Source organism: Orcinus orca, chromosome 7, assembly GCF_937001465.1.
Source record: "Orcinus orca chromosome 7, mOrcOrc1.1, whole genome shotgun sequence".
Lineage (NCBI taxonomy): Eukaryota > Metazoa > Chordata > Mammalia > Artiodactyla > Delphinidae > Orcinus > Orcinus orca.
Window position 1 is genome coordinate 90,402,580 of NC_064565.1, and position 13,894 is coordinate 90,416,473.

A 13,894-nucleotide genomic window follows, 5' to 3' on the forward strand; every position below is an offset into this window, starting at 1 on the left:
GATGTTAGCTATAGGTTTGTCATATATGGCCTTTATTATGTTGAGGTGTGTGCCACTTTCTGGAGAGTTTTCATCATAAATGGGTGTTGAATTTTGTCAAAAGATTTTTCTGCATCTACTGAGATCATCATATGGATTTTATTCTTCAATTTGTTAATATGGTGTATCACACTGATTGATTTGTGGATACTGAAAGATCCTTGCATCCCTGGGATAAATCCCACTTGATCATGGTGCATAATCATTTTAATGTATTGCTGGATTCGGTTTGCTAGTACTTTGTTGAGGATTTTTGCATCTATATTCATCAGTGATACTGGCCTGTAAATCTGTGTGTGTGTGTGTGTGTGTGTGTGTGTGGTAGCTTTGTCTGGTTTTGATATCAGGGTGATGGTAGACTCATAGAATGAGTTTGAGAGTATTCATTCCTCTGTAATTTTTTGTAATAGTTTCAGAAGGATATGTGTTAACTCTTCTCTAAATGTTTGATAGAATTCACCTGTGAAGCCATATGGTCCTGGACTTTTGTTCATTGGGAGTTTTTTAAATCACAGTTTCAATTTCATTACTTGTGGTTGGTCTGTTCATATTTTCTGTTTTTTCCTGGTTCAGTCTTGGAAGGTTGTACCTTTCTAAGAATTTGTCCATGTCTTCTAGGTTGTCCAGTTTATTGCCATATAGTTGCTTGTAGTAGTCTCTTATGATTCTTTTTATTTCAGTGGTGTCAGTTGTAACTTTTTTTATTTCTAAGTTTATCAATTTGAGCCCTCTCTCTTTTTTTCTTGATGCGTCTGGCTAAAGTTTTATCAATTTTGTTTATCTTTTCAAAGAACCAGCTTTTAGTTTCACTGATCTTTGCTATTGCTTTCTTTGTCTCTGTTTCATTTATTTCTGCTCTGGTCTCTATGATATTTTTCTTTCGGCTAACTTTGTGTTTTGTATGTTCTTCTTTCTCTAATTGTTTTAGGTGTAAGGTTATATTCTTCATTTGGGATTTTTCTTGTCTCCTGAGGTAAGATTGTATTGCTATAAACTTCCCTCTTAGAACTGATTTTGCTGCATCCCATAGGTTTTGGAGAGTTGTGTTTTCATTTGTCTCTAGATATTTTTTTATTTCCTCTTTAATTTCTTCAGTGATCCATTGGTAGGTTAGTGGCATATTGTTTAACCTCCACATGTTTGTGTTTTTTACAGTTTTTTTTTTCTTGTAGTTGATTTCTAATCTCATAGGGTTGTGGTCGGAAAAGATGCTTGATATGATTTCAACTTTCTGAAGTTTACCAAGGCTTGATCTGTGGCCCAGCATGTGATCTACCATGGCAGATGTTCCATGTGCACTTGAAAAGAATGTGTATTCTGCTGCTTTCAGATGGAATGCTCTATAAATATCAATTAAGCCTATCTGGTCCAATGTGTCATTTAAGGCCTGTTTCCTTATTGATTTTCTGTCTGGATGATCTGTCCATTGATGAAAGTAGGGCGTTAAAGTCCCTCACTATTATTGTGTTACCGTCAATTTCTCCTTTTATGGCTGTTGGCATTTGCCTTATATATTGAGGTGCTCCTATATTGGGTACATACATATTTATATTTGTTATATCTTCTTCTAGATGGATCCCTTGATCGTTACATGGTGTCCTTTTTGTCTCTTGTAACAGTTTTTATTTTAAAGTCTATTTTGACTGATATGAGTATTGCCTCCAGCTTTCTTTTGATTTCCATTTGCATGGAATACCTTTTTCCATCCCCTCACTTTCAGTCTGTATATGTCCCTAGACCTGAAGTGGGTCTCTTGTAAACAGCATATATATGGGTCTTGTTTCTGTATCCATTCAGCCAGTCTGTGTCTTTTGGTTAGAGCATTTAATCCATTTACATTTAAGGTAATTATTGATATGTATGTTCTTATTGCCATTTTGTTAATTGTTTAGTATTTGTTTTTGTAGGTCTTTTTTCTTCTCTTCCTCTTTTGTTCTCTTCTCTTGTGACCTGATGACTAACTTTAGTGTTGTGTTTTGATTCCTATTTCTTTTGTGTGTGTGTTTCTATTGTAGATTTTTGGTTTGCAGTTACCACGAGGTTTTGATATAGCAGTCTGTATATAAACAAGATTGTTTTTTAAGTTGCTGGTCTTTTAATATCAAATGATTTTTTTTAATTTTTTTTTTTATTTTTTGGCTGTGTTGAGTCTTCATTCCTGTGCCTGGGCTTTTCTCTAGTTGCTGCGAGTAGGGGCTACTCTTTGTTGAGGTGCGCAGGTTACTCATTGTGGTGGCTTCTCCTGTTGTGGAGCACAGGCTCTAGGTGCACGAGCTTCAGTAGTTGTGGCATGTGTGCTCAGTAGTTGTGGTTCGCAGGCTCTAGAGCACAGGCTCAGTAGTTGTGGCACATGGGCTTAGTTGCTCCGCGGCATGTGGGATCTTCTGGGACGAGGGATCAAACCCGTGTCCCCTGCATTGGCAGGCAGATTCTTAACCACTGTGCCACCAGGGAAGTCCCTGCATTTTCAATATCCTGTACCTTTACTGTGTGTTTGCTTTTCCTGGTGAGCTTTTCCATTCATAATTTTCTTATTTCTAGTTGTGGCCTTTTCTTTTCTGCCTAGAGAAGTTCCTTTAGCATTTGTTGCAAAGCTGGTCTGGTGGTTGCTGCATTCTTTTAGCTTTTGCTTATCTGTAAAGTTTTTGATTTCTCCATCGAATCTGAATGAGAGCTTTGCTGGGTAGAGCATTCTTGGTTATAGGTTCTTCCCTTCCATCACCTTAAATGTATCATGCCACTCCCTTCTGGCCTGCAGTTTCTGCTAAAAAGTCAGCTGATAGCCTTATGGGAATTCCCTTATATGTTATTTGTTGCTTTTCCCTTGTTGCTTTTAATATTTTTTGGTTTTAATTTTTGTCAATTTTATTACTATGTGTCACAGCATGTTCTTCCTTGGGTTTATTCTGCCTGGGACTCTCTTGCTTCCTGGACTTGGGTGACTGTTTCCTTTCCCATGTTAGGGAAGTTTTCAGCTATTATCTCTTCAAATATTTTCTCATGTCCTTTCTCTCTTCTCCTTCCGGGACCCCTAGAATGCAAATGTTAGTGCATTTAATGTTGTCCCAGAGGTCTCTTAGACTGTCCTCATTTCTTTTCATTCTTTTTTCTTTATTCTGTCCTGCAGCACTGATTTCCACCATTCTGTCTTCCAGGTAACTTATCTGTTCTGCCTCAGTTATTCTGCTATTGATTCCTTCTAGTGTGTTTTTCTTTTCAGTTATTGTATTGTTCATCTCTGTTCTTTAGTTCTTCTAGGTCTTTGTTAAACATTTCTTGTATCTTCTTGATCTGTGCCTCCGTTCTTTTTCCTAGGTCTTGGATCATGTTTACTGTCATTACTCTGAATTGTTTTTTGGGTAGGTTGCCTATCTCCACTTCACGTAGTTGTTCTACTGGGGTTTTATCTTGTACCTTCATCTGGGACATATTCCTCTGCCATCTCATTTTGTCTAACTTTCTGCAACTGCAATTTCTGTTCCACAGGCTGCAGGGTTGTAGTTCTCCTTGCTTCTGCTGTCTGCCCCCTGGTGGATGAGGTTGGTCCAGGGGCTGGTGCAGGCTTCCTGGTGTGAGGAACTGGTGCCTGCCCCACTGGTGGGTGGAGCTGGGTCTTGTCCCTCTGGTTGGCAGGGCCTTGTCAAGAGGTGTGTTTAGCTGGCAGCTGTGTGCTCAGGAAGACTTTAAGCAGCCTGTCTGTTGATATGTGGGGCTGTGTTCCCACCCTTTTGGTTGTTTGGCCTGAGGCGTCTCTGCACTAGAGCCTACAGGCTGTTAGGTGGGGCCAGGTCTTGATGGGAAAATGGTGGCCTCCAGGCCAGCTCATGCCAATGAGTACTCCCCACGACTACAGCTGCAGTGTGTTTGTCCCCACAGTGAGCCACAGCTGACCCTGCCTCTGCAGGAGACCCTCCAATACCAGCAGATAGGTCTGGCCCAGGCTCTTATGATGTCACTGCTTTTTTTCCCTGTGACCTGGTGCACACGAGAGCTTGTGTCTGCCCTACAGGAGTGGGGTTTCTGTTCCCCTAGTCCTATGGAATTCCTGTGATCAAACCCCACTGGCCTTCAAAGCCAGATCCTTGGGGGCTCCTCCTCCCATTGCCAGACCCACAGGCTGGGGAGCCTGATGTGGGGCTCAGAACTTTCACCCCTGTGGGAGAACTTCTGCAATATAATTATTTTCCAGTTTGTGGGTCACCCACCTGGCGGGTATGGGATTTGATTTTATCGCAATTACGCCCCTCCTACCATCTTGTCATGTCGTCTTTGCCTTTGGATATAGGATATGGTTTTTGGGAGGTTCCAGCATTTTTTTGTTGATGGTTGTTAGGCAGTTAGTTGTGATTTTGGTGTTTTCATCAGATGAGGTGATCTCACGTCCTTCTACTCTGCCATCTTGTCTCAACTTCCCTAAAAATTGTTCTTTTAAATATGTGTGTGTGCGTGTGCACACAATATTCACAAGCACTTAGAGGTTCTATTAAAAGTCAGTGCTCAATTTTGAGCAAAAAGTTATTATAAACAATAGCAACTCCCTCCCCCGCACCAAAGAAAGAAAAATTCTTCTAGCACTCTTTGAACCTTAAAGAGTATTTTTATAGGCCAGCTCATTGTTTTCCTTCTCTCTGAAAAATTAGAAATGATAACTGTTTTGATGAGTTCTACAGAAAAAGACAGTTTCCATGATTTCATTTCTTGACAAAGAACAGGTGCCTCACTTGGTTTCTGCCACATGTAAGCAAATTCCCAGACGTAAAACTTCCCCTCAGGGGAAGCAATGTGGGTCCACAGAACTATCTTGAGTTCTGCCCCCTCTTCCCCTGGCCGTGTGAGGTGGCCGACTAGTACGGGGAGGCGTGGGAGAAGAGCCTTGACCATCCCCATGCGCACGCAGCCTGCACGGTGGCTGTGGCCATCAGGGTGGCTTCTGCCCTGTCACTGCTTCATCTGGCTAGTCTCTCCACGAAAAAACCAAGGCCTGCCTGTCTTTTGTAATATTCTGTTTTAAAAGAGAGAAATCTCCAGGGAGAGGAACAGGACCCTAAAAGTCCAAGGCCTGGAATTCCTCCTTTCTCTCTTTCCATTTTAAACAGGAAACATTCATGCTAAGAGGGTCCAGAGGGAGTGTTGGTTGTATGTTCATTTTAAGGCAGATAATGTTTGTGTGTTGCAAATGTCAGTGATTTATCCCAAGGGCTTAAAATGAGTGCAGAAAAACCACATGTTTCACTTCATGCAGAGAAATATCATCAGTAGATTTTGAGAGAAAACACAGGTTAAGGATTTTTTTTAAGTGTTTTGAAAATCTTTAACGTGAACCAAAAGGAAATAGAAATTGAGCACGGTGGGAGAGGGAGGAAGCTTAAAATATTATACGATAAAAGGTATAATGAATGCTGGAAGTTTTCTAAAGAAAAAATAACATTCTAAAGGAAAGGGAAGATGAAATCCCCGCCCTTTATTTCCCAGGGCTGGAGTGACAGATTACACATTTGTGCTCTATTTGTCATGGGCAATTTAAAATAGAGCAAAGCAAACTGCACTGAGTAATAGCAGTTGACGCCATAATAACTTGTACGCAAACAATTTAATTTTTTTATCTGAAAACACTAACTAAATTAACCCAGGCTCAAGGATCTATCTTTCGTTATTATACACAGCCAAATTAAGACATAAAAAAGTAGAGAGAGAATTCTATTGTTCATCCCTATGAATGTGTTCACATGCTGCTTTCCACATGGACCCAAGCTTGGAGCTTGTCAAATAATCCTGATTTGGGGAACTTACTTACAGAGCTGTTTTCACATCAAACTCTGCAGATTACAGGGTGATTGTGACCCTCATTGACGGTGCCCGTATTCTTCCAGCCCTGCCATTTCTTTCAAGTGTTCTACCAGGTTGTACTCTGACATTGGAGAGCTTTTCATTAATTATTATTGTTGCTGTTTTCCTCTAAAAAGGAATAATAAAAAGAGGAATGGTAGAAAGTGGGAAGGATCTGGGCATGGTAGTAGTGAATATGTGCACAGAAGGTTATGGGAGTTTAAGAGCTGCAAACAGAACTCATCTGTTTAACCCCAGGCTAGGTAAGATGCACTCATCTGTACCTTGTTTAGAGACCTATTGCTTCTGTTACGACAAATGGATCCGAAGATGCTTGTTGTCTTAGCAGAGAGGTCCAGACAGGGTCGCTTTCCCTTAGTGTTTATTCTTGCCCTTTACCTTCTGTGTGCCTACTCATTACACAGCACAACTTACAGCTGGTTTGTCTTTTCCTAATCTGCTACCGGCTGGGTGGTACTTATTGACTTTGCAGTAGAAGTGCTTTATATCAAAGTTTTGGGTGGGTAAGTCCAGGCTCTAGGTTGGGACTCTCTCTAGGAACTGTAGAAAGAGGAGGGCACACTAATCCACACGGGGACGTAACAGAAGCCAACCAGAGTTAGACCAAGACTGTGACTCATGTAAAGAGCACCCCACAGACCTAGGAGAGAAGTGAATGCAATCCCTGGGAAATTTATGACTCCAAATAATGTGTGCATTTCTTTTTTTTTTTTTTTTGCGGTACGCGGGCCTCTCACTGTTGCGGCCTCTCCCGTTGCGGAGCACAGGCTCCGGACGCGCAGGCTCAGCGGCCATGGCTCACGGGCCCAGCCGCTCCGCGGCATGTGGGACCTTCCCGGACCGGGGCACGAACCCGCGTCCCCTGCATCGGCAGGCGGACTCTCAACCGCTGCGCCACCAGGGAAGCCCTAATGTGTGCATTTCTACCACCATGTTTATGTCAGGCTTCAGGGAGGTGGAAAGGAGAGGGGGCAAATGATCCCAGCTTTAATAGAGCCAAACTAAGCCTTGTTTAGGGAACTAGCTTGGTTACTATAATAAGGCCAACATATACACAAGACAGAATTCTGTTTCTCCCTCAGGCACCAATCAGTCCTGACTGACACGCTGGCTCCATGGGGTCAAGGAGCCAGGCTCCCCAGCACGTGGCTTTCTCCTTGTGTCTAATATGGCCACTCCAGGGGCCAACAGAAAGGAGGGAAGAGAAGAAGAGTGTCCCTTGTTTCCTTTTAAGGGCGCACATCACGTCTGTTCACATCCCACTGGCCAGATCCAGTCTGTGGCCCAACTACATGGGAGGCTAAGGAATGTGGTCATCATCTGGGCAGCTGGCTTTGTAGTCATTGATATGTGTCTGTTCTCTTTCCAGGGGAGGACCAGCGGATCCTGTAGACTACCTGACAGCAGCACCTCGAGGGCTCTACAAGGAAAGGGAGCTTCCATATTACCCAGGGGCTCATCCTGTGCATCCGCCCAAAGGGAGCTACCCCCGCCCCCCAGATCTGAGGATCACAGATCTCCGGTATCCCCAGTACTATCCGCCCCCGCCAGCCCCCCAGCACAAAGGACCCTTCCGACAAGATGTCCCACCTTCCCCTCCTCAGCACCATAGAGTACCAGCCTACCCAGAAATGGGCAGACCAGTGCCCCGAGGGGGCAGCCCAGATCAGTACCCCTATCGAATGCAGGATCCCCGGCAGAAGAACCCCATGACCGCAGCCGTGTAGCTGAATGCCACCAAGCTCAGCCCAGCCCAGAACGGAAGACATCCAACATCACCTTTGTTCTTCCTACACCTTAAGGCCGCCTTCCTGTTAAGAATTCTCCATGGTACAGATTAGGTTTTTCTCGCTGAGGCTGCAACACTTGACTGCTAGTCAGAGAGAAAGAAGGGGACAGGAGTTTGGGGAGGGAAATCAGAAGGAAGAGGAAGGATGGGTCCATAAAAAAAATACTGCCTGAAATACTTTTAGAATTGTTCAATTCACTGAGAGTGACAACTGAACAGGCAGATAACAATGGAGCTCTACAACATGGTGCCTCCCTGGAGCACAGACATGCCCCCATAGCACTGGCATCACGGAGGGCAGACTCTGCCCGGGATCGTCATCCGTTCAGAGACTAGCTTCAGCCACCTGATTAGAGCTGTTACGTCTGTGAAGAGTGGTTGCCAATGTGGGTGTCCTAAGTGAGTGGTTTTTACATTGAAAAAACAACAGCGGCAAACATGACGAGTGATCTCCTTGAAATGTTTTATACCTAGAGGAAGGCTGCATTTCTTTATTTGTAGAATTTCTCAGGTTCTCAGTTCCACTCACTTGGTATAAGCATGTCACGTTTCCTTGCTTTTAGTGTAAAAGTAAGATGTGAATGCAGTCCTGGTGTCCTGGGAGAATGTACAAAGCTAGCAGAGCTTCCAGAAGAAATATATGCCTAGCATCAAGGCAATCAATCAGGTTAAGAGGCTGACATTCCTGTGGTCCTCACCTTCCTTCCTCCCACGTCCCAGGCACGACAGCACGGAGATATCTGGTTTCCGAGGCATCCCCAAATCTCCTGCCTATAATTATTGTAAGTGGGGCCTCTATTTTAAGGCTCCCACTTGAGAGTTAAGATGTACTCGGGAAAAAGAGGGCCCACTGGTTAGTATGCACAGGAAGCGGTGCTCTGAGATGCCAATTCCAGACCCAGTGCCAAACAGCGCCATATGCACCCGGCGTCAGGGAGGGGCTGACTGTGCTCTTTGGGAATGATAACCGGCAGGTGGTAGACAGTGGTGACTGACTCTGTGTGTGTGTGTGTGTGTGTGTGTGTGTGTGTGAAAGTGTGTGATTACCAGTATGGAGAATGGAAAATAAAAATGGAAAGTTTGATGAGGAAGGGAATAAAAAGGAAAAAAGCCAGAAAACAGAAGGGAAGGGAGAAGAAGCATAAAACGAAATCATTCTATATCTGCTATATTATTTCATTAACAGAAGTCAGGGCAAGACCAAGGCCAAGGTCTCCAGTTGGGAAAAGAAGGTCTTATGGCTTCGAAAAGCTGAAAGCCCACCCTCCAGAATCCATGGCAATTTTTTTAGAGCTTTGCAGCTATATTCTACTTATTTCAACACAGAACCTCTAAAACCTACAACCTAACCCAAATGAGAACATAAGAGAAAACCGAGAAACAGCAAAGCATGGGAGCAGCAACTCGAATTGTTCAGTGACTCCTGCAGTACTTTAAACCTTTTTACATTCCTTCTTCATTCCCTCCCATAAAAAGTCTCGAGTTCAATTTAGACATATTTTGGCCAAGATTAGGATACCTCTGACTGCTAGGATTTAATAAATTATAGTATTATTGAATATATAGATTATCTATCCAGCCCAGTTTAGTCTTATTTTAATTTAAAATAGAGTTCTGTTACCAAGAATGATGCAACTGGTGGGTTTAGACTTAACTAGTGTTATTTACTGAACTTTAAGAGGTATCATTTTCTAAACTACCATTTACTTATGGCCCTCTTGAAAATAGACTGTCAAGTTGTTTGTGGCCCTCTATCATCTCTCTTACGCCAGGCACCTTTAGATCGTTCGCAATTTGTGCAGAGGTTGAGGACTGGGCCCTGCTCACCTAGAGCTGTAGTGCAGGTGAGCTGTAGGGTTTCCCAGCCAACATGCTGCAAGCTGCCTTCCCCTCAAGCTACATAAACCTTCAAGAAGACAATGATAAGAGGAGGGAAGTGTGATGTATTTTGAAGCATTAAAAATCAGCTCTTTAGGATGTTCCATAATTTAACCAAATTTCTGTAGACTAGTGGACATAGCTAAGCCAGAAGCTTCCTCCTGGATTAAGGCCAAGGTCCCACAAGGGGCAGTGGTATAAGGTGAGACGCTCTGTGTGTGCTGGAGGAGTGACCCTTGTAGGAAGAATGCCTATATTTTCACCACGTTGCCACCTTGCGAGCATATCTCCTGCACTCAGGCTCGGGGGAAGCTGCTGCAAGCATGGTTTTGTGTTGTACACACAGGTGATACAACAGTTGCTAATCCTGAGGGGCAGCTAAGGATGTGAAGGTACTATGAAAACAGATGAAAAAAGGATTATAGCAGTTTTCTTTTCTTGCTTGAGGTAGAACACACGCCCCATTAGACCCTACCCAAAAGGAGCTAGCATTACGTGTGCGACAGTCTTCATCAAGCCAACTGACAAGAACAGCTTGAATGTAAGCTTTATAAATGCCTGTGAACCAGCCCTCCAACTGTCACCACCCAGAGGTTATGGAACTCTTTCCCAGTATTTAGGAGACCAGGCTATAATCAGTAGGTGCCCAGTAGCAGGAAATAGTTCCTGGGTTACTTATGGCCTTGGAAAAACTCAATCAGGTGTCTCCTTGTAGCTCGGAATGCTAATAGACCCCCCCCCCCCCAGGAAAAGGTGGCACGGCGAGCTTGGCGAGCTACAAACCCATCAACGTACACCCACCCGGCTCCTCGCCTGACCACTGGGTCATCCAGGCCTTGAAATGATGTACTGGCCTCAAGTAACTAGTTATTTTAAGGAGCTCTGTTTGTGTCCCTTTTTGCAGGCATAGAGAGAGAAAAGGGAGCAGACCACCGAAAAATTTTAGATGCAGGCAAATTCAGTCCTCTACAAGGGAGCGAAACACAACATCTCACTAACCCATTGTGTCATTGGTCTGTGGCAGTATCACTCTTGGTATAATATTGCTTCCCTGTGGTATCACACCACTGGATGAAAGGCAAGCTCAAAGTCAGGAGTATTTTCTTAAATCATGATTGACAACAAAACTGGGGGAAAAAATTACTGTGAAGCTCCTTATTCTTAGATTTTTAGATCTACATGCGTTAACCTCACAGTACAGCACAGAGCAGAGATCTTATAATCAAGAGCACGTGCAGAGCCACAGACCCACCGTCACCCTGAGGAGGAAACTCTGTGCACACCAACCGAGAGAGGAGATTTGAGACTTCACTGTAGCTTTGTGTTTGCCACCGGTAACAAAATTAAAACATGATTCATTATTACTTCCAAAGATTTAGGAACTTCTCGAGTGAAATCTATCTCCTGAAGGAAATCCACCTGCCAACTTTTGGAGTTGCCATGCATAGGGCTGGTATACACAGTGATCAAGACTTTAAAGAGTGTTCATTCCCTAACCTGTATCCACAGCGTTCATTTTCTTTGGAGGAACACCTTAGCATTTCAGAGGGATATAGAGATCTGGAGAGTTTGGTGTGGACAGCAATATGTGTCTCTAAAATTTTCATTGGCATTAAACTCTGAAATCCACAATGAATGGCCTTCAAATTGGTGCTAAATTGGGTAGACACCCTACTGCTTCGAGTCCAGGAGCGACAGAAAGTCCAGATTTAGCGCAATTAGGCAGGAGGGAGTTGGAGTCAGAAACAGCCCGCGACAGTATTTCTCTGCACTCCCGGTTCACGCCGACTTAAGTGGAAATGATGCCACAATGAGACCAGAAAAAGGAGTCTCCATAAGATATCGCTACAAAGTCACCTTTCTGATAAAAAGGAAAATGAAAGTTAGATATCTAAAATAAGCCTAGAATCTCATATGAAGCTACAACTTCTAAGGGAAACTCTCCCTCATGTCCTTAAATCGTAATAGAATCCCACACAGCCTGGCTTTTAAAGGTGGGCTTCGCCATCAACCCAGAGTGGAGCGCGAACTAACCCCCAAGACTGTCTCCTGACTCAGCTCTTTCAGACAGTGTTGTGTTCCATCCACGCTGACTGCAGTGCTATTTACTACTGGAACATAAAAACAAAACCTGCTGTTTATACAGTCACTTTTTCTAGGGTTTTCCTGTGCTTATATGATACCAAGTCTGTTCATAAGTTCTGAAGATAAATTATGTGAAATCATATTTTGGCGTAGGGGGTGGAGAATGAATTCTTTACAGACTTTTTAGGATGATCCCATTTTTACCACAGAAAGATTTTGGATATTGTTATATATGAATATATAAATTTTTCTTGTTTATTTTGCATCAAAATAAAGCTTTATTCAGTCAGTAAAAGTCAAGTCTTGGTTTTTACCCACCACCGGTTTGTTTTAGGGTTTGATGAATGAATAGGTAGGGAGGTGTGGCCCTGCTCACCCTCGAATAGCAACCTCACAGGGCAGAGGACACAGGGAAAGAGCATCCGTCACATGCTGGGCTCCCCCAAAAGCAGATGCCGAGATGGGAATGAACAAGCGGGATGTTTATTTGGGAGTGCACTTGGGTTCAGTTCACATAGAAGGCAGGGGAAGAAGACAGGATGGGGCAGAGAGGGAAAGACTGAGCTGCCATGTGCTCCCAACTTGGGCTCAGCCAACTCCACAGGGAAACCTGGAGCTGCAGTGGCCCCATAGAGTCATCCCAAGTGGGGACAACGGAGATGGGCCTTTATCCCACTATCTTGGTCAGGGGATACGGGCTACTTCTGGAAGTAGGGGAGACCCAGAACCAGGCAGTTTTCTTCAGGTGAGGCAATTCCCAAAAGGGCTGACAGCTGGGGTCATCTTGGGGCGATATTCACAGCAGCTGAGAAAATAGCTCTTCACTCCTGAAGTGGGATCTGGGCAATGCCTCACAGCACCCACAAATGCATCCATCACTGTTGACCCCTCTCTCCTGTTAGAAACGCTCTTACCTTGTCTAAAGAAACAGGATTCTAAGTTGGTTTTCCTTGAGACCATCCCTATGTTTCGCAAGCAACTTCACTGGCTCTTCTCAGCCCTCTCCACACTCTCCAAGTTCATCCGCAGCCTTTTAGCTACCACCCTGGACTGCTTTGCTCACAGTTTCCAGCTCTGATCTCCCTCCTGAGTACATGCATTTCCACTTTCCTACTGGACATCCCCACTGGGACTTTCCATAAGCCCTTTGCACGCAACATGTCCAAACTGAACACAAGCTTTCTCCAAAGAAACCTGCTTCTCATGACTCTATGCTGGCCAATCGCACCACCGTGTTCACGGTTACAAACCAGAAATCTGGAAATGATCCTTGACTTTCCATTTATAACCCTGCTCCTTCCCCACAACCATATCCATCTAAAGAAATGGAAGGCCAGCAATTCCATCCTGCAATTCTATCAAATATGTCCATGATTGCTGACATCCTACCATCACCTCAGTTCAGCGCCATCACCTCTCACCCACCCTCCTCAGTAACCTTCTACGTGACCTGCCTCTTACTGTGCTTCCTTCTGACCCGCTCTGTACTGTACACACCCCACCGCCTTTGGTAAATAAACTTGTACTGGAACACATACACACTGATCCACTGATATACTGTCTAGTACTCTTTCACACTACAGTCTCAACCTCTGCTCTATACTGCCAGGGGGCTCTTCTGAAATGGACAGCTTACCATGTTACTCTTCTGGAGGCAACATGATCTTGTTGAAAGAACACTGGCTTTGAAAACAGGCAGACCTGGATCTAAAATTAGGTTCAGCCACTAACTAGCTACATAACCTTGGGTAAAATATTTCTCTCTCTAGGCCTTAATTTTACCATTTGTGAAATGAAACCCCTATACATCTTATGGGATTGTTTTAAGAATTAACTCACATGACAAACATAGGAGCTCTGGAGCGAGTTTGCACCAGCTCCCAGGAGCCAGTTGTCTCCATCTCTTCCCAACTCCGTGTTCAGTGGTAGCTTGAAATAGGTCATGTTGGAAGCATTCACAACACAGAAATTAGCATACCCTACAAATCAGGACTTTTTCCCCTCTAGAGAGCCAGTTGTTAAAGATTACCAGCCCACCACGGTATATAACATACCATTAGATGTTTACTAGAACACTGCTATGTATACTATACATAGTTGCCCAGCAGTCGAGGAAAATTAATCTTTGCCTCCATACACACACACACACACACACACACACACACACACACACACACCCTCACTCCTCAAAGCCTTTCTGTGGCTCCCTAATACTTGCAGCTTAAAGTCTAAAGTCCAAAGCCCTCCAAAATCAGT

The 13,894-nt window shown here is 43.9% G+C and overlaps 1 protein-coding gene across 1 annotated transcript in view; it reads left to right on the forward strand.

The window, feature by feature from the left end:
- The window catches only part of PARD3B (par-3 family cell polarity regulator beta), a 1,037,324-nt gene extending 1,025,397 nt beyond the window's left edge, over positions 1-11,927 (forward strand). The window contains exon 23 of the mRNA XM_012532519.3: positions 7,256-11,927. Within this exon, the coding sequence (XP_012387973.1) occupies positions 7,256-7,613 (358 nt within the window). The 3' untranslated portion in view covers positions 7,614-11,927. The remainder of the gene's footprint in view (positions 1-7,255) is intronic.
- Positions 11,928-13,894: the final 1,967 nt, after the last annotated feature.